This window comes from Capra hircus, chromosome 25, assembly GCF_001704415.2.
Source record: "Capra hircus breed San Clemente chromosome 25, ASM170441v1, whole genome shotgun sequence".
NCBI lineage: Eukaryota > Metazoa > Chordata > Mammalia > Artiodactyla > Bovidae > Capra > Capra hircus.
Window position 1 is genome coordinate 3,066,432 of NC_030832.1, and position 24,807 is coordinate 3,091,238.

Here is a 24,807-nt window from a genome sequence, read left to right on the forward strand (position 1 = left end):
ATGGAAATTTAACGAGTCTGCTTAATTATGTTAAAATGCTTCAAGAATGTATGTGTGTAAAACAGTAACTGGGCATCAGGTTAGACCAACAGCAATTTGAGAAAATTAAAGCCTACCCTTAAGTGAATATATATAAGAAGCAAGTTATTTAAAAAAAAAAAAAACTAGCCTTAACAGAAAATGAGATTCCTCAAAGTGCTAAAGCCACAGGAAATAAAGATATACACAGAAATTAAAAAGAATTAAAAGTAAAAGAAAATAGGAGCTTAAAAAGTACTTGAATTATACAGAAAGGGTTAAAGTCAATCTTACATAAAGATGGAACGCACACCTCCCAAGAATAAATGTGCAACGGATATACAAGCCCGTAAGTATCACAAAGGAAGCTAAAACAGTAAACAGAAGAGACCATCCTTCAGTTATCAAACATGAAAATTACAGCAACTCCTTTTTTCCAGTCCCTCTCAAAGCGACACTTCTCTTATGTGGCCTATGTATGCCATCCCCAGTCCTTCACTAACCACGCACTGTTCAGATAACAACCACCTGGCCATGTGTGCAAGTGCAAAGGACAAGATGTGCAGAAATACAGTCACCGTGGGATTATCTGTAACATCAATATAAATGCAGACTATACTCAGAAGCAGTTTAACCTACTGGTTATCAGAGCTCAAGACCCAGACGGCCAGTATCTGGATGCCGGCTCTGCCTCCTGCTCCCCACTTACCAGCTGTGTGACCTTGGTTAAGTCACGTAGGCTTTCTGTGCCTCAGTCCCTCATCTAGAAAAGGGGAGTGATAATGGCTACTACACCTCTGAAGGTTTGCTGTGAGGGCTATATGAATTAATACATGTAGATCACTTAAACAGTGCCTGTGGGTGCTAAGGGTTCGGGAAGTATTGGCTCTCTGTGTGTGCTTCCTAAGTCGCTTCAGTCATGTCTGACTCTGTGACCCCATGGACTGTAGCCCACCAGGCCCCTCTGTCCATGGGATTCTCCAGGCAAGAATACTGGAGTGGGTTGCCGTGCCCTCCTCCAGGGGATCTTCCTGACCCAGGAATCGAACCCACAGCTCCTGTGGCTCCTGTACTACAGGCGAATTCTTTACTGCTGAGCCACCAGGGGATCCCTCAGACATTATTATTACTATCATCCAATAATAGAGGTTTAATAAGCTGCTATACAATAGAAACAGGAGAACATTATACATCTATTACCATATGAAGACTGTACAAATATAGGAAAATGTTTGTGTTATATAAAAACATGCAAATGGAAACTGTATGCAGAATGGCACACAGAGTAAGATTAGAACCAAAGTGCGTGCATGTGGGCAGTAGCTGGAAAGTAACCTGCCAAAAATAGGTGCACGGGTAAAACGGGGGGTGAAGTGTGCATGCAGCTTCTTATAAAATTTAACAAGCCACTCCCCCTGCCACCAACCACTTTTAGAAAATTGAAAACCTTTTTCTCCAAGGTGCAGACTCTTGTGACTGTCTTCCCCAACCAGCTCCTCAGCTGGCTGCCTGGGATGTTCCTTTCAGGAAGGGCAGCGCCTTCCAGTCCAAGGAGCAAAAGCCACCAGACCACCTTCCCCGTGGCAAGTGACACAGTCCCAGCTATGGAAACGGAAGGCAAGTGGGCCAAGGCATTCTGGAGATGGTTTTCCTTTCCAATGCTAAGGGATGCTCAGAAGATGACCTCCCGTTTTTCACTAGATTTCATCCTGGAACTGTAGCAATCCTCTTCAGCCAGGAAAGGAGACAGGGCTCGCGCACTAAGGATGGCTGCAGGGCAAACACAAGCACCCAGGTTCATGAAGCCATCTCTAAGCTAACATAGCAATCCTGGAACCACCCCCCACCATCTTCAGACTTCCTGTAAGGAGAGAAAATACACTCCTATCACTGAAGCCATTCCACCTACAGTCTAAGGAGACTTGCAGCTAAAGGCATCTTGGTATCTTCATCGTGTCTGCGGATGTAAGTTCAAACTCCTTCACTCTCCTCAGCACCTGCTGGGGCACCCGACCTCCCAGCCACAATACCACAAGCCAGCACCTGCATCAGCACGCTTTCTCCTCTGCATGCACTTTCTCTCAGTCTAGAAAACCTCACATCCAAGCCCTCCTTCACATTAAGCAGTAACTACGGAGACTCCTCCTGCAAAACCAACCAGTCCCTTTTCAACCTCCTGAGTTCACTATACGTGCATGCCTCATAAGCCACCTCGAACACATATTTAGTTCATCCTGCCTGACTGTGAGGGACTAGACACTCCTTGCACACACACTCTGCTTTGCAGAACCTCTAGAGCAGCTGCAGACAGCATGAGCCTCGCCTTTCCTCCCGAGTACTTTACTGTGTGCCCCCAAGAACACCCTTTACACAAGCGCAGGACAGTTGACAAATTCAGGAAACTTAACATTGATATGGCACTTAATACTGATTGCCCTTATTCAGATCTGGCCAGTTGTTCCCAAAATGTCCTTTATCACATTTCTTTTTCCTGTTGCAAAATCCATTTCAGAAAAAGAAGAAAAAAACACACTGCAAAACAACTTAAAAAAAAACAACAACACCCATTTCAAGATCCCAACACATTTAGGTTGTCATGTCTCTGTCTTCTCCTTTATTCTAGAAATGACCTCTAGACTTTGTCTTTCATAACTCTGAGATTTTTGAAGAGGGCAGGTTAGTTGTTCTGTAGAGTGCCCCAAGTGTGGGGTTGCTTCCTCAGGCTCAAGGACACTTAACTACGAAGCGACAACAGGATTTCTGGATACAGAAGACAGCAAAGAGAACCACTGACCACGGCTTCCCACAGGCGACCTCCAAGCTCCTGTGCTTCCACGTGGCTTTGGGGGTTCCATTTCACAGCTTTCATGCTACTGTGTTGTCCTTAATCTGGAGATTCACTAAGGTCTCCAGACACAAAGACCACGTGAAATATAGTAGAAATAAATGAGAACAACCCTCTAATATAACTAACATTTGTATTTGTTGCCTTCCACATGTACACACAATTCTACTGACCACTATTTTAGAAAAATCGAGTGTGTGCATATGTTTAATGCAATGTTTCTTAATCTATGAACAAGAAAATGAAACTCATTTACACAAAGACAATGGAAGCCACTTATGACAGACATCAGGTTTCCTTCTTACCTGCCAGGAGGCGATGTAGTGTCAAGCACTAGAGACCAGAAGAAGGAAGTGAGCTACAAATACTGTACATTCAAAGTTTGGAATAGCCTGTGGATGCTCCCGACTGATTCTTCCAAAAGTCCCAAAGCACTTTTCTAGGAGAGGGCGAGCAGGCCAGGACAATGGTAGGTAAATTCAGAAGAACAGATAACCACAGCAAGGTCAACAACAGGGTCCCTAGTCCACTGTAGGAAGTGGGAGTCGGAAATGGGAATGCAGAAAGAACACTCGCAGGCAGAGCACAGGAGTTCAAATCCTGGCTGAGTCAATCAGCCCCGTGTCCCTGGGCAAACAGCTTAATCTCTGCGTCTTAATTCCCTCAACTGTGAAACAGGGACAATGGTATCCCAGGGCTACGCGCTGAGAGCTGCAAAGGGGCGCTTTGCCACTGACGCCAGTTATCTTCACTGACACCAGTTATCTTAACACCATCCTGCACAAAAACTTTCTTACCTTTAAAAGTTCACCACGTGCTGCCACTCTCAAACTGATGCATTTTCTTTTCTGGTTCTGTCTTGCTCTAGTCCCAGGGCGCCTGCACTTTCTATGGCTGTGGCAGGTGTTATGTCTATGCCTCGTTTCTGGTTTTGGTTTTTATTGGTCTGCCACACTGTGTCCACTCTTTCTCATCCTGTTTCAGCACAAGCATGTTTCACAGCTGTCTGGGTGCAGGAAGGGTTGACTGACTCTGCTGCGTCCTCACCTACCCAGTCCAAACATGTATGAACATGCTAACAGCCACATACATGATGTACAGGCTCTGTAACAGACAGAAGGGGGTGTGCAGTGCTTGTGGAAGGCATATCCACACTCACACCATCACACTTTCCTCACCATTACTCTTCCCTGTTCTCTAGTTCAAAACAAAACATGACACAGGAGAGCGAAGCAGGAGGCTGTTGCAACACAACACAGCTGTGATTTCCACACACCCAGTGTCCCCACATACAGGTTGGGCAAACACCAGTCTGAATCATCGGAAGTTCCAAAAATTCAAGACTGAGCACCACCACTTCCAATCCCAGGAAGTTCATGTCTCTACACCACGTCAGCACAGGATGGGCCCAGGAGAGGGCAAAGCTGAGGCTGCAAGAGATTCGGGGTCAACCTGCTTTCCAGGGTCACCCTCAGCAGAAGATGAGCCCCGTCACACAGCCAACAGCAGACACTGTTTCCGCAGCCACAGGCGGGAGCAGGAATTCTCGCCCCCCTCGGGACTTTCCAGCTGCACCAAGGAACTCAAGATAGAAGATACGCACTTTGGAGAGTCAACCTCCACAAACAACTCTTCATTTGTGGCTGGAAGGCACTGGGAGAAGGAAGGGTGCAGGGCTGAACCTCTTCCCTCCCCATCACCACCAGGTCCAAGCTCCCCTGTGCCTCTCAGCTAAGCTGACCTGGGAAAAGCAGCTGTGGGCGCTCAGGCTCCACCACACCCGGCGAGGCTGCGGCGCCCGTGGCAGCAGCTCAGGAAGGAGAGCTGAGCAGACCCGACGCCTCAGGAGCAGGAGGTCTTCACCATGCGGGACCACGAGGGCCCTCTCCCCTCTGGACCACAGAGACCTCAGTCTGGGGACGGTCACACCAAACACTGACCACCCCCCATGACGCAAGACCCATTATGATGCATCACGACCAGAAGGCAGCATTTCACCTTAAGGAATGATCTACTATCAGAGGCACTGGAAAAGGCTTTTCATTTTACAAAATCAAATACCTGGCAGGTGACTGACTCAATCTTTCCAGCCAGCAACATCTGAAAAGTTTTGTTTGAAAGGAATTGTTTCAAATGCATCAGCTAATTAAAGAAACCATCTAGAAGACACTTCTTCCCTCAGGTTTTCTGAATTCTCCTCTTTCTGTCATAATACCTTATTTTCGTTGAATTGCATTCAGAACCCCAGATCCTCCACATCGGCAGAACTGATTTTTCTCTCAAAATGTGTACAAACCAGTTTATTACACTCTGTACTGGCCAGAAGTATGAACTCTTCCACAGTCTACAGACATAATGGGTGAATCTTAAAATCGTACTATCACCTTCTTGTTACAACTCATGAGGCTGTGAACGCCACAAACACAGGATTAGGTCAGCACCCAGTGCCTACCACCCCATGCTTAGCAGCGGAGCCCGAACAGCTAACTGCAAGCTGAAAGAGAGAGCCCAGGCCCGAGAAGAGTGCCTGAGCTACAGGTGATACACAGTATCAATGTTAACAAGTTACTCTGTCTAGCCCAAGAGGGCAAGCAGTAATTTTAACATTTATTACTATTTTCCTAAAACAGAAACAAAAAGAACAAAATTCAACAATGAATTTTCTTGAAATGTTACATTATTTTGCTCATCCTCCTCTTTACACCTTCTTCCTGCTGCCTATCTTCCAGAAAACCAGCCAAGTCTATTTTCCTCTCTGGCTACATCTTGGCATCAATGATCCTCTATCCTACCGGTGATGAAAAGATTAAAAAACATAATGGAGAAGAGATGGTGGTATTGGAAATAAACTACCCAAGAGTTTAGACGCTGCTTTGTATACGTGCTTCTCTACTTCTGAGCATGAAACTCCCCTCCCAAGGATATTTTCTCTTCCCCATTTACCCCTATTTCTCTCTGCAGCCCTTTTGTCCCATGAAAAAGGTCTGCTTTCTTTAAAATCTTTTCAGAATTCTCTAGATTCTCTTCGGCTTTATTAAATCATCTCTTAAATCTTTCAAAAGCTGAGCATCTTTATTCATCAACCTTGGAAATTTTTACAAAAAGAATTTTAATTCCTGAGTCAAAATTGGATTAAAAGAAAGAGAAAAATCACCTTGATGCAAAAAGGGCAATGCATCCTGAGAAAGCTCACATCGAAAGAGGAGGCATCCACGGAGTGTTCGGCCTTTTCACAGGGCTTTCAGTCTTAGATGACCTGGAGACCATTCAAGGCCTCGTCAGTGCATTTATTCATACACTGCTAATCAGACACCAACAACAGAGGGGGCACGGGCTGGGGCAGCGAGGGAAGCACCCAGCCAGAGTCTCCTTCAGGTCCTGCCTCCTCCCTCTGTGTGCCTCCTTAGCTCTAAGCTGGAAAGGAAAACTGTACCTGCCTCTAGGGTCACTGGAGAAGGAATTAAGTCATACACTGTGTACACAGCACTTAGCCTGACATGCAGTGAGGGCTCAGTAAATATTAGTCATTATTATTACTGTCACTGCCCCATCTTCCACAGTTGCTATGAAGACTGAACGGTGCATGCACACCAAGGACCTGGCACCTACGCCTGGCACAGAGTTCGTGCCACCAACTGTCTCTTCTGTATGGTAACGCCCTAATAATCTGACAATTCTACTAGATTTAATGCTCATATTGCTTCAAAAATTCTTAAAGATTATGCAAATAAATAAAGGAACAACTTTTCAACAATGGAGAAATAAATTTTTTTTAATCTAAAGGAAAAGAGAAAAAAGCACGATTTTATTGGCATTTATGCCATTACAAATAAACTTCAGGCATTTAGTCACATTCTTAAAAGACATCTAATCTAACCCGGTTTTTTTTTTTTTTTTTTTTTTGGTTACAATAACTATTAGGAAATAATTAAAAGCAAATTATTTCTAAAATCATCTATGATTCAGGCTTCAATATTTAATGCAAATACATAAATTAGCAAAAATAAGGGTTTACTTTATTCTGAACAATGATTTTATATTGAACAACAACAACAACAAAAATGCCGTTCCTCAAGATCACTATCTGCCCAAGAGCCAAAGTGGGCTTGGCCAGGTGATCCCCCTCCTCCCAGGCCTTCCTCAGGGGAGCAAGTCCCTGCTCTCAGGCCTTCCTTCCAGGCAGGGATGGCCAAGTTCACCACAGACTTGTATGAAAGGATTATAAGATAATACTGAGTGGAAGCTCTCTGTCACACTGGACCCTAAATCAGGAGAGTCCTGGACTTGCAGCCAGCCTCTGACCTCATTTGATTCCCTCAGAAGCCCCAGGGAAGGGGGAGTGCCATTTCCCAGACAGTTTAGGACAATTCACAGTTTCCTAAATGAGGTGTGTGTCTCCTTCAGCCCTGAGGAGAGGAGAAAAGCCTTCCTGGGACAAAGGTGGGCAAGAAGGTACTGTCAGAAGGTACAGCCACCATCAGACCAACCATCAACCACCAGCAGCCCCGGAATGGGGACCAGACAGCTTGGCCTGTAGAAAGGGGCTCACTATTCTCCAGCATCCCGGCAGAGAAGGGCAGTGCTGGCAACCTAGTCAAAAGTCTGAGAGGAGGAGGATGTGGGGCGGAGCGAGGATTCGGGCTCTGCAGGAGCAACCCCTAACCTCAGGGGCTGGGCCACCTCAGACTACCCGCCACGGAGTACGTACAAGCAAGCAGCCAGCCAGAAACGGGTCCCCTGGCCCAAATGCTGGGAGCTGCAGCTGGTAGGCAGCAGTCCCATGTCAGGAGAAAGAAGAACAGCCTTATTCTGAACTTAGAGCTGTCAGTGTACAACATATGGAAGTGTGTGTGGGCTAGCAGAGAAATGAATGCATTTAGTCTAAAAAGTACACCAACATCCAGACAATGGAATATTATTCAGTTCTAAAAAAAATGAATTATCAGGCCATGAAAAGACATGGAGGAAGCTGAAAAGCATGTTACTAAATGAAAGAATACCATCTGAAAGACTACATACTACATGATTTCAACTATATGACATTCTGGAAAAGGCAAAACTATGGAGGCAGTAACAATAATCAGTGATTGCCGGGAGTTTGCTTTTTTGGTGGGGGGAAAATTAGACAGACACAGGGGATCTGCTGTTGTTCAGTCGCTAAGTGACCCCATGGGCTGGAGCCTGCCAGGCTCCTCTTGCATGCGATGTCCCTACCATTCCCTCTCCCTGGGGATCTTCCTGACCCAGGGATCGAACCTGCATCTCCTGCACTATGGGCAGATTCTTTACCACTAAACCACCAGGGAGGCCCAGGGGATTTTTAGGCCAGTTGAAAAACCGCTGCATGGTACTCTAATGATGGATACATGCCATTGCACCTTCGTCCAAACACACAGAACGTACCAAGCCAAGAGTGAACACTAAAGTAAACTACAGACTCAGGATAATTATCATGTATCAATGAGGTTCATCAATCATACCAAGTGTACACTCTTGTTGGGGATGTGGGACAATGAGAAGATTATACGTGGGTAGGGGGAGGGAGCATATGTGGGACATCTCTATACAACCTTCCCCTCAGTTTTGCTCTGAACCTGAAAGTGTGTTAAAAAATTGTCTTAAAGGGGAAAAAAAGGGTATGCCATAAAATTACAGATAAATCACAAAAGACTGAGAGGTACAAAATGATACGGAATCACAAGCTGAAGAATAACTTGAGTATTTATCAACTATATTAATAACATACACAAAATACCCAATTATGTCTACACTGGGTTTGAGTGTGCTGCTTTTAAAGCTTTAAGGCTCCACCAACATACAAACTCATGGAGGACAATTGGATGATTCACTCAAAATTACAAACGCACCTTCCTTTCCATCATTAATTCCACTTTGAGGCATCGGTTCTACACAGATACATGTAGCTGAGGAGACCTAGCCATTACGGCACTGATGAGACTGGAAACCCGACCATCCACCAGTGGGGAACAGACTGAACCAATCACAGCTCCTCTCACACAACGGGAACCAAGCAACTGCAGAAAGGGAGAGTGGGGAAGCTCTCCATGTGTGGCTGTGTACAGGCAGGCAACCATGTGGACAGGGTGCAGCTTCCAGTAAGAGGACAAAGGCAGGACAGGGGCAAGGGAGCTGCAAACACGCTCTCTGCTTGAAGAAACCACCCCTGAGGAAACCACCGAGGGGACCGGGGGAGGCTCTCACTTGACCGAGTTGTGTCGGGTTTTGAAGAGTGTGAGTGAACTACCCGTTTAATTAAAGAAATTGACGTTTTTAGGCAGCCCCTGGGGTGCCCAGACCCAGGCGATTAGCTTCAGCCCAGGTGATAACACCTGGAATGCTTCCAGATGCTCCTGGTTCCACTTGGAAGTGTTTCCAGTTTGAGGATGAAATCAGAAATGGGTTCAATATTACTTCAAAATATTTTCAGCATTCAAATGAGTTTGAAAGGCAGAAAACTAAAAAGTACTTTAAAGAAGGACTTTTCAAAACTACTATCTTTTCTCTAAAGAAGTGTGATAGTCTACATATAATGTTTCGTACCGAACGAGGTAGTAAAATAAGTGCCGCTCCTGCTGGGAAAGGTGGCCTTATTTCAGTGCTCGAAGAAACACTAGTTGGCTGTCAGGTCTTGCAGCTTCAAGCACATCCATGAAAATACCTCTGACAAAAGGATTCTGCTAAAATCAGAGCTTGTGACAAAGGAAGTGATGACTGGACACCACACTAAAACACAATCATATTTTCCCATCCCTGGACAACACTTCTAAGTTAGTTTACACTGTTCAAATCATTCCTGCTACAGATCTAAAGGTTTTACAAGAGGGATTAACCAGCTACAAGAGGGAATTCCAGTTCTCCCCATTTCACAGATTCTTCTAACCACAAATACTAAAGATGTTTTGCTGTGGGTTTGACTTACTCGTAAACTAGTTTTTCATTTTAAAAACAATATATTTATGCTGTAAAATTAAAAATATATATATTTGGAAGAATATACAGTGAAAGTGGAGGACTCCCACACCTAAGAAAAACAATTTCCAGGGATTTCCTTCTGAAAATATTCTATGCACGCGTTAGTATATCTTTCTACCCCTAAAAAGGGTCTAATTATCATTTCTGTTCTCTATCCTATTTAACAATTCTGAAATTTATCTTCCATCTTAAATACCTATCAATTTCCCTCACCAGACGTGTGATGGCAGAGCGCTCAGCTACTCCTCTTCTGAAGGACAACTGTGTCACCGTTAAGATTCTGCAATATCTAGACTGACTAAATTAACAGAAACGTCTGGAGTGAATATGAATATTCTCAGAAGTCCTACCAAGCCAGAGACTGATTTTTACTTTATCTACTTGGTGCAGAAGTAGGTTGTGTTAAGCTACAGGTATGTGTATGTCAGCTAGTAAGGTAGTTAATAAAAACCACAGGTTTAAAGAATTTTTTCCAGAAACTGGGGAAAAAACCATAAAACAGAACTTTGGTGTCAATCAGGGTCACGTGATGTGCAACATGATAGCAACAAAACCTCCAATACCCTTTGAGACGAGATTAATTTTTAAAACTTCGATTCTTCGTATTTGTAAAGTATAGCACAAATACAAAAATCATTCTGTGTTAAGTACAGCGCCAAAATATTTTAACATTTTTTAAAAAAAGGATTTTTAGAATGATGCCTGCTCTTCAATTATTAATACTTCTAACAGCTCTGAGATATTCATCAGTCTGAAATGCACCTAGACTGGATCAACACAGCCATGTGTCACTGTGGGAAAAAGGAGTAAGCAGAGGAAGCTTGTGCTTACATACACAGTGTATCTCCTGCATGACATACAAGAAACACTAGTTGCCTATGGGGAGGGTAACTGGTGATTTTGGAAAAAGGAGAGGAAGGCTTTTCACTAAACAGCCTTTTGTACTTTTTGGAACACTATGAATATGTCACCCAGTCAAAAGAATTTTAAAAACACAACAACAAAACACTTTTTAAACAAAAACCTCCTGTGTGTATAAAAATTTCCTAATACCTTGAATAAGAACACTACAATTGACCCTTGAACAAGGGCTTGAACTGCACAGGCCCACTTAACACACAGATTTTTTTTCCAACAGTAAAGACTACATCACTACACAGTGGTTGGTTGAATCTGAGGATGCAGAATCATGTGTATGGAGGACCCGCGTTAGGGAGACACAGTGAAGGAACTGGTATAAAGAGGCAAGTTTTATATGGATTTTTGACTGCAGGGAGGGTTGGCACTCCGATGCCCAGCACTGTTCAAGGGTCAACTGTAGTTCTGATTCTTAGGTTGTTGTTCACAGGGTCTTTTTCCTGCTCCCACAAATACAGTTTGGGGAGTGAGAAGGCAACTGTCAGCTGTCACTGCACATATGAACTTGGATGGAAAATACACCTGGAAAAAGATGATTGAGCCTCCTGGAGAACAAGTCACAGTCACTTCCTCCAATCACCCTGAATGTGATGGGTTTCTAAAACTCTGAATTGCTTTTTAAGCCCCAAATGTCTGGATTCCCTGGGCCAACACTGCAGGCTTCCCACGAGGTGACCTTGCCTTCAGGTGCCCAGCCTGACTCCCCCGATAGTCTGTCCTGCAACAAGCTCCAGTGCCCTTCCTCTAAGGAGTTTCCCTGACCAGCCAGCCAGGAACACCTGGCTCTTTCCCATCGCGACACTGCTTTCAGTCTGCGATTAAGACAGGCACTGGTAGGGCTGCTGGACTGCCTGACCACACCACTACCCTCTGAGGTCCAACAAGACGGGGCAACAATGATATAACCACAGCCAAGCAGTGTCCACACATAATAAGCACACATAGATAATGTGAATTATATAAGCATTTTGATATTTGTTGAATAAAAGAATAAAGAGGGGCACAGTTGAGACTGGAGCCCAGGCCCACCAGGGTCGAACGACACTAGCAGTCTCCCCCCTCAGAGGCAAGACCACACTGCCTCCAAGTGGCAATTTATTGAATGTAAAACAAAAACAAAACTGGCTCTTGCAAAAACTACTTGCTCAGAAGCGTATACCTCCAGACCACCACACTTGCTATTTACGCTGTTCCCTATGCCTGGAATAGTACCTCTCATGTCTTACTCATCCTCAGGTCTTGGTTAGCTCCTCCAGAAGGCCTACCAGGACCCTTCTGAACAACCTCTGTCCTATGCCCCAAGCGGGGCCTCCTTTCCAAGGCGCTCAGTCGCCGCTGACAGAGCTGCCTTCCACGAAGGCAGACCCTGGGCCCGCCGTGTCCCCTGGATTTCCAGGGCTGACTCACACTAGAATACTTTCTACATGAGTGAAAAATCTGGAATCTAAACCAAAGCGTATTTTTAAAAATGTTTTCCATCTTTAAAAGTTGGTCCCTTTAGAGGGACTTGGCCTTCAGGCCTGTATCTTAAAGAACACTCTAGGCAAATGCGGTGAGTCAACCTGCCTGACAGTGCAGGAGATGCGGGGTTGGTCCCTAGGCCGGGAAGGTCCCCCGGAGAAGGAGATGGCAACCCCTCCAGTATTCCTGCCTGGAAAATGCCATGGACAGAGGGGCTCACGGGCTACAGTCCACGGGGTCGCAAAAGAGTTGGACACAACTTAGCGACTGAACAACAGCAAACATGACTTTGGGCTGTGCTGTCTGATGCAGCAGCCGATAGACACACGTGGCGATTAACATCTATATTAATTACAACTGAAGAAGAATAAAAATGTCGTTCCTGAGTCACACTACTAACAGTCTAAGCACTCACTAGCCACAAGAGTCTAGTGGACCCAGTCCTGGGGGTGTGGGTCTAGAAGGTGGCCACTGGCAGTGAAAGTTCAACAGGACTTCCCAGCACGAGAACTCTATAGTGTTTCCAACAAAGGAAATGTCCAAAACCACTCTTACTGTTGAGAAGGAACCAGCTTTGCCTTCAACTTTCAGACTGAAAAAGTCATCACTGTGAGCTAAAACAATGAGTTAATCTTTCAATATGATTTTCTCAGAGATTTTTAAAAGAGAAGTTCAACTCTGGGTGGGTTCAGCTCTTCAAACAAAAACAATCCCAACAGCAGTACAGGCACGACCAAAACTGCACAGACAAGCTACCGATGCTTCACGCCTCTTTTGTTATTTCCAATAAAAATTACAACTAAATAAAATGCAAAAAAGATCCAATGTAAAGATGAACACAAATTAGGGAGAAAAATTCTTTGTCCACCACGGGGCAATCTTTACTAGCAAAACCCATAAACTGCCATACCTAAAATATGTGGGTGGCTCAGAGTTTGTAAAAACCCGCCTACCAATGCAGGACACTCGGGTTCAATCCCTGGGGTGGGAAGATCCCCTGGAGGAGGAAATAGTAATCCTCTCCAGTTTTCTTGCCTGGGAAATCCCATGGACAGAGGAGCCTGGTGGGCTACAGTCCATGGGGTCGCAGAGTCAGACACAACTCGGCAACTAAACAAGGACAACAACAAAAATCTAGAATGGAAAAAACAGTAAACTCCACTAAAGTCACTTCCTATTACAGAATCTGCAGGAACAGAAAACTCCACAAAACAGCAAGCGGCTGAATCCACCCCTTTCAAGATCAGTGGCTGCTGAATCAAAGAGGAAATTAAATTTCACTGATATTTCTTTCAGCCAATCAGCCTGACTAAACTGGATAGTGACTCAAAGGACGTTTTCTCCCCTAACTCTGTTCTCTAAAAGAGAAAGACCATTTATATAGTTTCTCTGTGCTCACTTTCTTTCCCTGCAAGTCCTAACTTAAGTCAAGTCCCTGTTCTGAAACAATACTAGAAAAACAGTTCCATTTAAACTTCAATTTTCCAATAAAGAACAATTTTAAACTACAAACACAGACTGAGTGAAGTGTGTCATGCTTGCACCCATGTCCTGGGACTTCAATCTCAGCTCTCACTCACTCCTCCGCCAGCAGGGGCGGAGGCCACGCTGGCCCTCGTGCTCTACGGGAACCGGCAGCGGCGGCATCTTCTGTGTGCTCAGCGAGGACGTCCATGGATCTGGTTCTGGGTCAGACCCCTCACCTATATCAGCCTGTCCTCACCAGCCCAGGGGGAAAATGAATCTAGTACTTTCCCATACAATGATACAATAGTAAGGGCCACTGCAACTGGCTAAATGACAGGAACCACAGGAACCATGTGTGTATGTGTGTCTGTCTGTCTGTCTCTGTGTGCGCTAACTCAGGGCTGATTCTTTGCAACCCCAAGGACTGGACTGTAGCTGGCCAAGCTCCTGTCTGTGGGATTTTTCCAGGCAAGAATTCTGGAGTGGGTTGCCATTTCCTACTCCAGAGGATTTTTCTGACCCAGGGATCGAACCCACGTCTGTTGCATCTCCAGCACTGGCAAGTGGATTCTCTACCACTGCACGATCTGGGAAGCCCACAGGAGCCCAATACGCAAAGCTAATCAAACTGAGAAGAAATGCAAAATTTTAGGGGGAAAGACTCCCTTTTAGACATGAGATCCATCCTCCCCAACCAAGTTCTAATGTACAGTCATTGGTCCAAGTCACAGAGCTTAAGAGCTGGATACTGAGGTCCAGTGTCCACTGAGTGGAGGCCAAGCTCCTTCCTCACTACCACACTGCCTGCCTCCCAGTATAAAAAGCTCTGACATTTCCTTCAACTCTGAGTCACGGTTAGAAGGTTCTACTTTTAATCAAGTGACAAACACTCAAAATATTTTAATCCATAGGAACTGGGTCAAACCCAGTTCAGTTCAGTTCAGTCACTCAGTTGTGTCCAACTCTTTGCGACCCCATCGATTGCAGCAAACCAGGCTTCCCTGTCCATCACCAACTCCCAGAGCTTGTTCAAAGTCATGTCCATCAAGTCGGTGCTGCCACCCAACCATTTCATCCTCTGTCATCCTTCCTACCTTCAATCTTTCCCAGCATCAGGGTCTTTTCCAATGAGTCAGTTCTTTGCATCAGGTGGCCAAAGAATTGGAGCTTCAGCTTCAGTCCTTCCAATGAATATTCAGGACTGATTTCCTTTAGGATGGACTGGCTTGATCACCTTGCAGGGGACTCTCAAGAGTATTCTCCGACACCACAGTTCAAAAGCATCAATTCTTCAGTGCTCAGCTTTCTTTATGGTCCAAATCTCACATCCATACATGACTTCTGGAAATACTAGAGCTTTGACAATATGGATCTTTGTTGGCAAAGTAATCTCTCTGCTTTTTAATATGATGTCTAGAATGGTCATAGCTTTTCTTTCAAGGAGCAAGCATCTTTTAATTTCATGGCTGCAGTCACCATTTGCAGTGATTTTGGAGCCCAAGAAAATAAAGTCTCTGACTATTTCCATTGTTTCCCCATCTGTTTGCCATGAAGTGATGGGACTGGATGCCATGATCTTAGTTTCTGGAATGGTGAATTTTAAGCCAACCTTTTCACTCTCCTCTTTCACTTTCATTGAGAAGTTCAGTTCCTCTTTGCTTTCTGCCATAAGGGTGGTATCATCTGCATATCTGAGGTTATTGATGTTTCTCCCAGCAATCTTGATTCCAGCTTGTGCTTCATCCAGCCTGGCATTTCACACAGTGTACTTTGCATGTAAGTTAGACAAGCAGGATGACAATATATAGCCTTGATGTACTCCTTTTCTAATTTGGAACCAGTCCATTGTTCCATGTCTGGTTCTAACTGTTGCTTCTTGACCTACATGCTGGTTTCTCGGGAGACAGGTCAGGTGGTCTGGCATTCCCATCTCTAAGAATTTTCCACAGTTTGTTGCAATCCACAAAGTCAAAGGCTTTGGCATAGTCAAAGTACAAGTAGATGTTTTTCTGGAACTCTCTTGCTTTTTCTATGAGCCAAAGGATGTTGGCAATTTGATCTCTGGTTCCTTTGCCTTTTCTAAATCCAGCATGAACATCTGGAAGTTCTCAGTTCACGTACTGTTGAAGCCTAACTTGGAGAATTTTGAGCATTAGTTTGCTAGCGTGAGATGAGTTCAATTGTGTGGTAGCTTGAACATTCATTGGCATTACCTTTCTTTGGGACTGAAATGAAAACTGACCTTTTCCAGTCCTGTGGCCACTGCTGAGTTTTCCAATTTGCTGGCATATTGAGTGCAGCACTTTAACAGCATCATCTTTTAGGACTGAAATAGTTCAGCTGGAATTCCATCACCTCCACTAGTGTTGTTCATAGTGACACTTCAAGTCAAGACTCACTTGACTTCAGACTCCAGGACATCTGGCTCTAGGTGAGTGATCACACCATCGTGGTTATCTGGGTCATTAAGATCTTTTTGTATGGTTCTTCTGTGCATTCTTGCCACCTTTTCTTAATATCTTCTGCTTCTGTTAGGTCCAGACCATTTCTGTCCTTTATTGTGCCCATCTTTGCATGAAATGTTCTCTTGGTATCTCAAATTTTCTTGAAGGGATCTCTAGTCTTTCCCATTCTACTGTTTTCCTCTGGCTCAGATCACGAACTCCTTATGGCAAAACTCAGACTTAAGTTGAAGAAAGCAGGGAAAACCAGTAGACCATTCAGGTACGACCTAAATCAAGTCCCTTACAATTATACAGTAGAAGTGACAAATAGATTCAAGGAATTAGATCTGATAAAGTGCATGAAGAACTATGGACAGAGGTTAGTGACATTATACAGGAGGCAGTAATTAAGACCATCCCCAAGAAAAAGAAATGCAAAAAGGCAAAATGGTTGTCTGAAGAGGCCTTACAAACAGCTGAGACAAGAAAAGATGCTAAAGGCAAAGGAGAAAAGAAAAGATATACTCATCCCAAATGCAGAGTTCCAAAGAATAGCAAGGAGACAAGAAAGCCTTCCTCAGCAATCAATGCAAAGAAATAGGGGTCAAACTCATATAGCCCATAACTGTCAAAGCAAACCCCAATTATTTGATATATTTCTATAGTTCCTGGGTGTTATCATGCAGTTTGTTGATAAATCCACCAAAATCCACGTTATTCAAATACGGCCCAAGCCTCACTCTACAGGCTATTATAAAGAATAGTAGCTTATTTTTCTTGTGATTTCACTGGGTATTCTAACTATAAAATTAAAACATGTCCAGGTGATACAGTTTTGATTTTAAAAAAATTCAAAATATTTGGGGGGCAGTGCAAAAGGAAGCTTTTGAACTATATAAAGATTTTACTTCACAACAGAATTGTACAACCCCGTTAACAGCTACAACTATTAAAAAACATCTACTACATAAACTAAGGCACAGGTGTATTAGAAAGACTGGCAAATTAAGAGACTGTCAAACAGCAGCAGACGGGACATCTAGAAATAGGAAAGTCAGATTTAACCAAGTGAAAATTTCTTCTCCATTAGATTTTACTATTCTTAGAGATAGTTCAACTAAACATTCTTTTGATTAATGGAAATGAAACACGGGGGAAACTGTCACATGGGATGATATCCAAGTCTTTCTAAGGGTAAGGTTTTAAAAGACAGGAATTTGACTTTTAGACATAGAGCTCAAAAATAGCCTTAATTCCCAAATTTAGAACAAGAAAACACCCTAAAGGCAGATTTTTCTAAATCAGCAGCAGTCATTCTGTGTATTGTCTAAGAACATGGAAAAAAAAGCCACTTTTGCTTACTTCCATGCCTTTCCTGAAGAACCACCCCCCACTCCAATCTCTGATTCACAACTCTTCAAGTCAAAGCTTGAGCTGGGCAACCCCTGCACATGGCTCTTCCCCAGCACCCCTGCTGGCAATCACAGCCCCAAGGAAAGTCACCAGTGTCCCCAACAGGCACTGGTGTAAGTGCGGACACCCTGCATCGATGCCTTGTTGTGACATGACGATTCCTGAAAGCTAAGCCTAGACTGGACGGGGAAAGTGTGGCACCCCTCAACCCCCTGCTCCCCAGTTTGTGCAGGAGCTGTAGACACCACTCCAGATCCTGAGAGCCCCCCAGGTATGGGACAGTCTTCTGATGAGGGCCGTGCCACTAGGGGAAGGGCTCAGGGGACACTGGGCACACGTGCTGAAAATCAAGAGTGCATGGCCAGGAGCCTGAGGGCATCTGAGAGACCACCTGGGACAACCTGAAAGGACTTAGGTGCAGGCCATGGGCCAAGATCACACCCATAGAGATGAAATTCTCTGAGTAGCCAGAGCGCTTTTCCCAGCACACAGAAAGTGTAGAAAACCAGCAGACTTCCCAGGGTGCGGGCATCCAAGAAAAGAACACCAAGGGCCTGCCTCTGGTGCCACCCTCACCTGGACACCCAGCCCTGGGCTTCTGCACAAGGGGCACTCAGTAAAAAGCAGGTGAATAAAGGAAGCTTCCTTCAATTGCCCTTTCTGAGTTGTGCATTTGGGCACCTAATTGCATTTCACATTCTTTTCTCAAGTTCTGTTTCTTAGTCTTCTCTTCGTCAACACAGTTCTAAGCTACTAGAAGACATCACCCAGATCCTCTGTACACTTATGGCATAAGGGGCACCTCAGATGGAAGTGTGATACACACACTAAATAAACAGATTCACATGCTGGCTGCCTAAACAGTCCTTGACATATGCTTCGAAATTAGTAAGAATTTTCAGAACATACCACACTGCTTAAGTTTCTGGCAGTTTTAAAATTTCATGGCCATCGTGTTCCTATTAAAAAATAGTTGAAAATGGAGGCAAAAAAATCAATAGTGCTGATGGAAGAATTTCTGGCTATATGCTTCACTACAACAGACCTGCCCACTGGTGTCCCGTGTGGGCGCGTGCATGGGGCTACTGCTTCCAGAACCACCAGCAAACGTGGCTACAAAGCGCACCTGCTTCCCCCGGTCCAGACAGCACTGTCACCAGGCACCTCTCACACGTCATCTCACCCAGCCCCTGGGGAAGGGGATGCTTGTTCTATTTCACACCTGAGGAAACTGAAGATCCTCAGAGCACCAGTCTCACATCACCTCGGAGTCACAAACTGCAGCCTCAAGGCCAAATCCCCGGCTGCCAGTTTCTGAAACCAGAGTTTTACTAGTTTCCTGGCATATCCGTGGATACCACCCAGAGCCACTTTCATGTTGAAGTGGCAGCACTGAGTGAGCAGCTGTGGCAGAGACCACGTGGCCTGCGGAGCCGAAATTCTGTCCTCTGACCCTCTACAGAAAAGGTCTGTGACCCACGCGCTTGGGAATGCTGCTGCAGCCCCTCCAAAGCTCAGAGCCCGGAGCACAGCAAGGCTGCGGAGAGTCTGCAGGCAAGAGCCTCAGCCATGCCCAATTTCTCCTGAGCACCAATCTGCTCTTGAGCAACACTTCCTTACGTGTCCCTGGAATATACCGAAGAGCTGGTTTGAATGAGATAAAGAAATGCTGTCCTGACTAAGGATACACCAACAACTAACCTGGCTGAAAGCAAGCCTTCCTCATATTGAACAGATCACAGTAAGGAACATTTCATCTTAACAAGGGAAGATGTTAATAACTTTTAACTATTTTGTCTTCAAACACATTAAGGGAAAACACAAAGTCGGCACTTACATAGCCCCAAGTAATCACATACTTTGTCACACAACGACAATGGCACAAGTCAGAAGTTGTAAAAACACAGGCTAACAATGCAAGCATTAACTTCCGACTATAGGATTAAGCCTAAGTCCCTTTACAAGTCATTCTCAACCACGTTGGAGAGTCACACAATCAAATTCAAGCGTTAAACAGGGATGATTCCCAATCTTTTGCTCTACTGTGACAACTCCCCTGGTGGGATTCATACTTACCCACCACCCCCCCCCAAGCAACTTCAAATGTGGCCACTGTCCTCATCCCTCTCAGTTATCCAAGAACCCCTACTTTTCTACCAAGTAAAAGCTAAGCAAAGACATGAAAAGCCCTAGCCCTAGAAGTCTCTACAAAAACTCACAGCTCCTATTTAGCTGGCACGTAGTAAAGAGATGAAATAACTTTAGACTGGTCCTCAATTATCCACTGCAATAAACAGGTGAGACCGTGTACACCCTGGATAACATCCTGCAGGGCCAGAACAGAGGGAAGGGGGAGCCCATACCCCTGCAGGGGAGCATACTCTTGCTTGCCCACCCCCAACCCCGCCCCCCCCCCACATCCCCGTAAAGCTGCTGACAAACTTTCCCCACTTGCTGGAGTTATGCTACTGAAACTTGCCAAGTATGTAGTCTCCTGAGTTCATGATCCAAGGAAATTCTGTTTCTGGATGCAGATTCATAAGATGAATATACAGATTTTAAAGATCTAGGTTAGGTTCTGGCTTTCACCCTTTGCATTACTTTCAGTAGATCACCTCTCTCAAGTCTGGTTTCTCACCTGGAACTGGCAGAAACAGTACTTTCCCTTCCCACCTGACAGGATGCTGTTGAGGATCAAACTGAAGTGATGGGGAGAAAAGAACTCTTGAGATGTAAACCTAAAAGGTCATCATTTTGCTGTAAAAGGCATTTTGGTTGGTAATGGTATTTACACCAAGTATCTTTAAATACAGTTTTCTATTGCATTTAAAGGGATTCACAGTATACAATGTAACCACAACTGCTTAGGGACATTTACTGGAGTAGGAAATGGCAACCCTCTCCAGTATTCTTGCCTAGAGAATTCCATGCACAGAGGAGCCTGGCAGGCTACCGTACATGGGGTCACAAAGAGTCATACATGATTGAGCAACTAATACACACTAGCAATACATATATAGCACGAGATGAAATATACCTATTCAACTTTCAGAAGGCAGTTCTACAAAACTTTTATAGTAGATTTGTTGAATGTATATTTGGCCTCAATAAAGCTGACCAAAAAAAAAAAAACCTCTACTGCTGGCCTAGGTATTTTTCTTCCATACTGTTAAATGATGAATCCCTGCTGCTGCAAGACAGTAATACGCTGTTTTAATTTGTAAATATTAAACACAAAAATTTCCAAAACACACAACAAACTATATACTGGTAACACAAAGTCCCACTGCTTATAAAGGGTGCCAAGTAAATGAAGATGATAATTGTGAAAAAGCATCTACATCCTCAATGTAAAACAAGAAAAGGCTACTTCTGGACCCTATGCACATCCACACTCCCCCGGCTGGACTGCAAGGGCCCTGCAGGCAGCATCCTAGCTGGTCAGCTCCCCAGCATCAGGTGTACTATGCTCGGGGCCCAGGGCCTACCCATCAGACTCAGCTAACGGACAGGATGGCTCCACAGGCCAGTCCCCAGAGACACACACTGGATCGTGACCGTCTGAGTCCCTCCTGCTTCGCCTAACCCTTCAGCTCTTCCCATCTGGAGCACCCCTCCCTCAAATTTTATCACACGAGCAGGGAACACACCTTGCTCTGCCTGGCCGAACTTCATCCCAGAAACCACATACACACATCCCCTCACTAAAATGACGCTGAGTCTCTCAGAATGTTATTGCCAGGTCTCTCCCTGCTTTTCCATCTATTCAAATGCTTCCACTCTGTGTGTGTAATGTAATTCCTTTAGTCCTTTATTTGCTTTAATATATGTCCTTAAAATCTCTATTTTAGACTAGCAATTATGGGAGACAAAGTTACACCTGGTTTAACATGTTCAATGGTGATCCCTTCCATGGCCCCCACACTAACGGACCATTTCACAACAATGTGACGGTGACGAATATGCAACCAAGGGCCCAACATAAATATAATGGTGAATTTATTCTCTGGATTATTTAAACAGAGTCATTAAAAACTGACTTTTTGGTTCCACATTCACAAAAGAGCCTCCGCGCCTTACAAGGGTCAAATAAGGGGAAAAAGTGGTCAAGAGTAGAAAATCCTTTTTGATAAAACTCTGTTGTGATTAGCAGCACATTAAGTATCTAACCATCCTGGAACAGAACTGCCCCAAAGGCCAATCCACTGTGCACCATCCTGGAAACAGCTGAAAGTATATAGTGCAACAAGCCTCTCTGTTAAAGTATCACGTTACTAATTTGTCCCTCTTTATAAAACAAAATCTAAAATAACCTCATTTAACAATAGCAAAGCTGCAAAGCCATTCAAAAGTTACCAGTTTCAGAGGACAAGCTTCAAGGCCAAACTTGTCTGGTATGATCTACATTTCATATGTTCAAAGATTTTTCACTCAAATATGTCAAGATTAATGAAGCAAAGGAGACCTATTCTGCAGTAAAATCATAGTATTTTCATGGAGTGAAATCAGAGCATTTAACTCTTGCCTGTTTCCACATCTCTCACTTCAGATAAGCCGATTTTAAAAAATTAACATCAAACTCAATTTTTATCAGCTTTTAAATAGAGTATTATTAGTGACTTAAAATCACCCACCAGACTTACTCATTCCTCTCCACTGCTTAACAAATTTATTTCAACCAGACAAGAATCTCATGACTGATATGTTTTTTGTTTTTGATTGTTTCTGTCACTTCCACATTAAGTAATAGTCTAGGAATTGTATTAAAACTGCAGCCACAAAATTCAAGTTTTGTCTCAACAGGATAAAGAGATATTTAGACCACTAGCAGAAAAACACTAGTGGTCAAAGAAATATTTGCACAAGCTGAACAGCTGTGTCTACTGCAAATCTGAAGGCACTGCTGCAGCAATATAATTCAATTTGGACCCATTCATTATAAACTGATTTTCAGATGCTGCTACTGCAAGACCGTAGTGGAGAAATGCAAGCAGCGCTGGGAATCAAATCGTGGGCAGCAGAGCACAAGTTTGTGTTTTACTGCAAAGGAGAGCTCTGAAAGAGGAAACACAACTAGTACATAACGCTACCGTGAACCAGCCCAGAAGAACCCAGAATCATTAAACCTACAGAAAACTAAACTACTTCTCTTAGGTAACTGATAGGAGTACCGAAGAAGGTCTCCAGACAAGCTGTTTAAACGATTTATTCAATATTCTGATAAAAATAAATTTTTAATGGTAATTCCTACATTCCTGAACATAATTTATATATATACATATATATATGTACATTGTAAGAACAACACAAGCTCCCCTGGAGACTGCAGTCCAGATGAATCTGCTGTTTAACTTTCTTCCGAAGTTATACACGTGAAATTAACACTCCACAGCAACTTTTATGACATCTTGCTAAGAAGTTCTGGGTTGCGAAAAATGGAATGGCTTAGGTGACCAGCGACAAGAGTTTTCAAAATAGCACTAAGCATTTTCCCAGGAAGCACATTCCAAGAAACTTATAAGTCGTAACTCACGGGCTGGCTGCTGTTAGGAAAGTCCTCTGGTCGCAGCCTTGTGTATATGTTACCGATTCAGAAAACACTTCGGGATTCCTTTCGGCAGCACTATTTCCTTCTCTCACTAGCCAGCGTACCCTCCGCTGTCATCTCTCCAGCCAGCCACGCTTGTGTGGACGGACACACGGCGGCAGTGGGAGGCAGACGGAATCACCACGCAGAATACACACGCTCCACTTTACTTTTCCTCCCTGGAAGTACCACTCAGTCTCCCGGCGAGGAGGGCTCTCCAGCTCCGGGCGATCCAAGCGCACCGGGCATGTGCCGCCCCACTCGGGCCCCATGACAGTCTTCCGACAAACTTCCCCCTCGGCGGCGGGGGTCCGGGGGAAGGGGCTGCGCGGGCCTTCGCTCCGCGGGCCCCGCACAGCCCGCAGCCGAGTTGGGGTCTCCCGGGGGCACTCACCTCCGTATGGGGCTGACAAGCAACCCCTGGGACCCCGGCCCCCCGCCCCGGCCCCCGTCTCACCTGTGCTGTCATTCGCCGAGAAGCCGGGCGAGCTGAGTTTGGCTCGTTTGGGGTTGGGCGGTCCGTCCAGCAAGTTCTCGGCCATTTTCACCTGCTCGCGAAAACAGCCCCGAGCGCGGGCGGCCGGGTCGGCGAGAGCTCCGGGGCTGGGGTCGGCGCCGGCCCCGGCCGGCTGCGAGGGGAGAGGAGCGAGCGCGAGCCGCGAGCGAGCGCCGAGGGAGAGGGAGGGCGCAGGGCCGGGTGGGGGAGGCGGCGGCCAAATCTCAGCCACAGCAACAGCGCCCCGCAGCGCTCACCGCCCGCCCCCGGCCGCCGCCGCCGCCGCCGCCGCCGCCGGCCGCGGCCCCCTCATCCCCTGCCCGCCTCCCGAGCGCGACACTCCGCGGCGGGGGCGCCCCGGCGGCCCGGCGGCCCCCCCGGGCCCGGCTGGCAGCGACAGCGCCCGGCCGGGCGGCTCAGGCAGTCCCCGGGAACATGGTGCCGCCGCCGCGCCGCCGCCTCGCTCCCCCCCCCCCCGCGCCCCACTTAATTAATTCGCTCGCGGCCCGACTACCGGGGGGCTCCGGGCTCCGCTCCCCGCCCGCGGCCCGCCGCCGCCGCCGTAAGGAAAAACAATGCGCGAAGCGGGGCCGCCGCCGCCGCCGCCGCGGCCCCCCCACCCCCCGTTCCGCCGCCGCCGCCGCCGCCGCCGCTGCCGCCGCCGCCGCCGCCGCCGCCGCGGCTCCGGGAGGCCGAGCCGAGAGGCGAGCGGGGCCGCCGGAGCGGGCGCCGAGGGCCGGGCGGAGCGGGCCGGCCGGGCGGAGCGGGGTGCGCGGGCGGTTGTGGGGCCCGGGACCGGCGGGGCCGAGTAGATCGCGCTCGAAGCCCCGGTCGGGTCCGCGACAAGATGGCGGCTGTTGATTCCTCAATTAAAAAAAAAAGAAAGTTTTTTTTCTTCTCTTTCCAGAGCCTGAACGGGGAGGGGGAGGGGGCGGGGCACGCCGGTGCGTCACCCCCCCGCGGCGTCACTACGCACGGCCCCCGCCCCGCCCCCTCCACCTGCGCCGGCCGCGGCGGAAAGAGCCGAGCGCGCTCGGACGGAAAGGGCCGAAGGCGCGGTTGCCGTGCGTCGTGCCGCCGGGCGGAGGGGCGGCCGGGCTGCCGGGCGGGGGCCGGGCCTGCGGGGCGCCGGGCGCCGGCACCGCCGCCACTTTTGTTCTGACGG

The 24,807-nt window shown here is 46.2% G+C and overlaps 1 protein-coding gene across 1 annotated transcript in view; it reads right to left on the bottom strand.

The window, feature by feature from the left end:
* The window catches only part of CREBBP (CREB binding protein), a 121,234-nt gene extending 96,718 nt beyond the window's left edge, over positions 1-24,516 (bottom strand). The window contains exon 1 of the mRNA XM_018040244.1: positions 23,604-24,516. Within this exon, the coding sequence (XP_017895733.1) occupies positions 23,604-23,688 (85 nt within the window). The 5' untranslated portion in view covers positions 23,689-24,516. The remainder of the gene's footprint in view (positions 1-23,603) is intronic.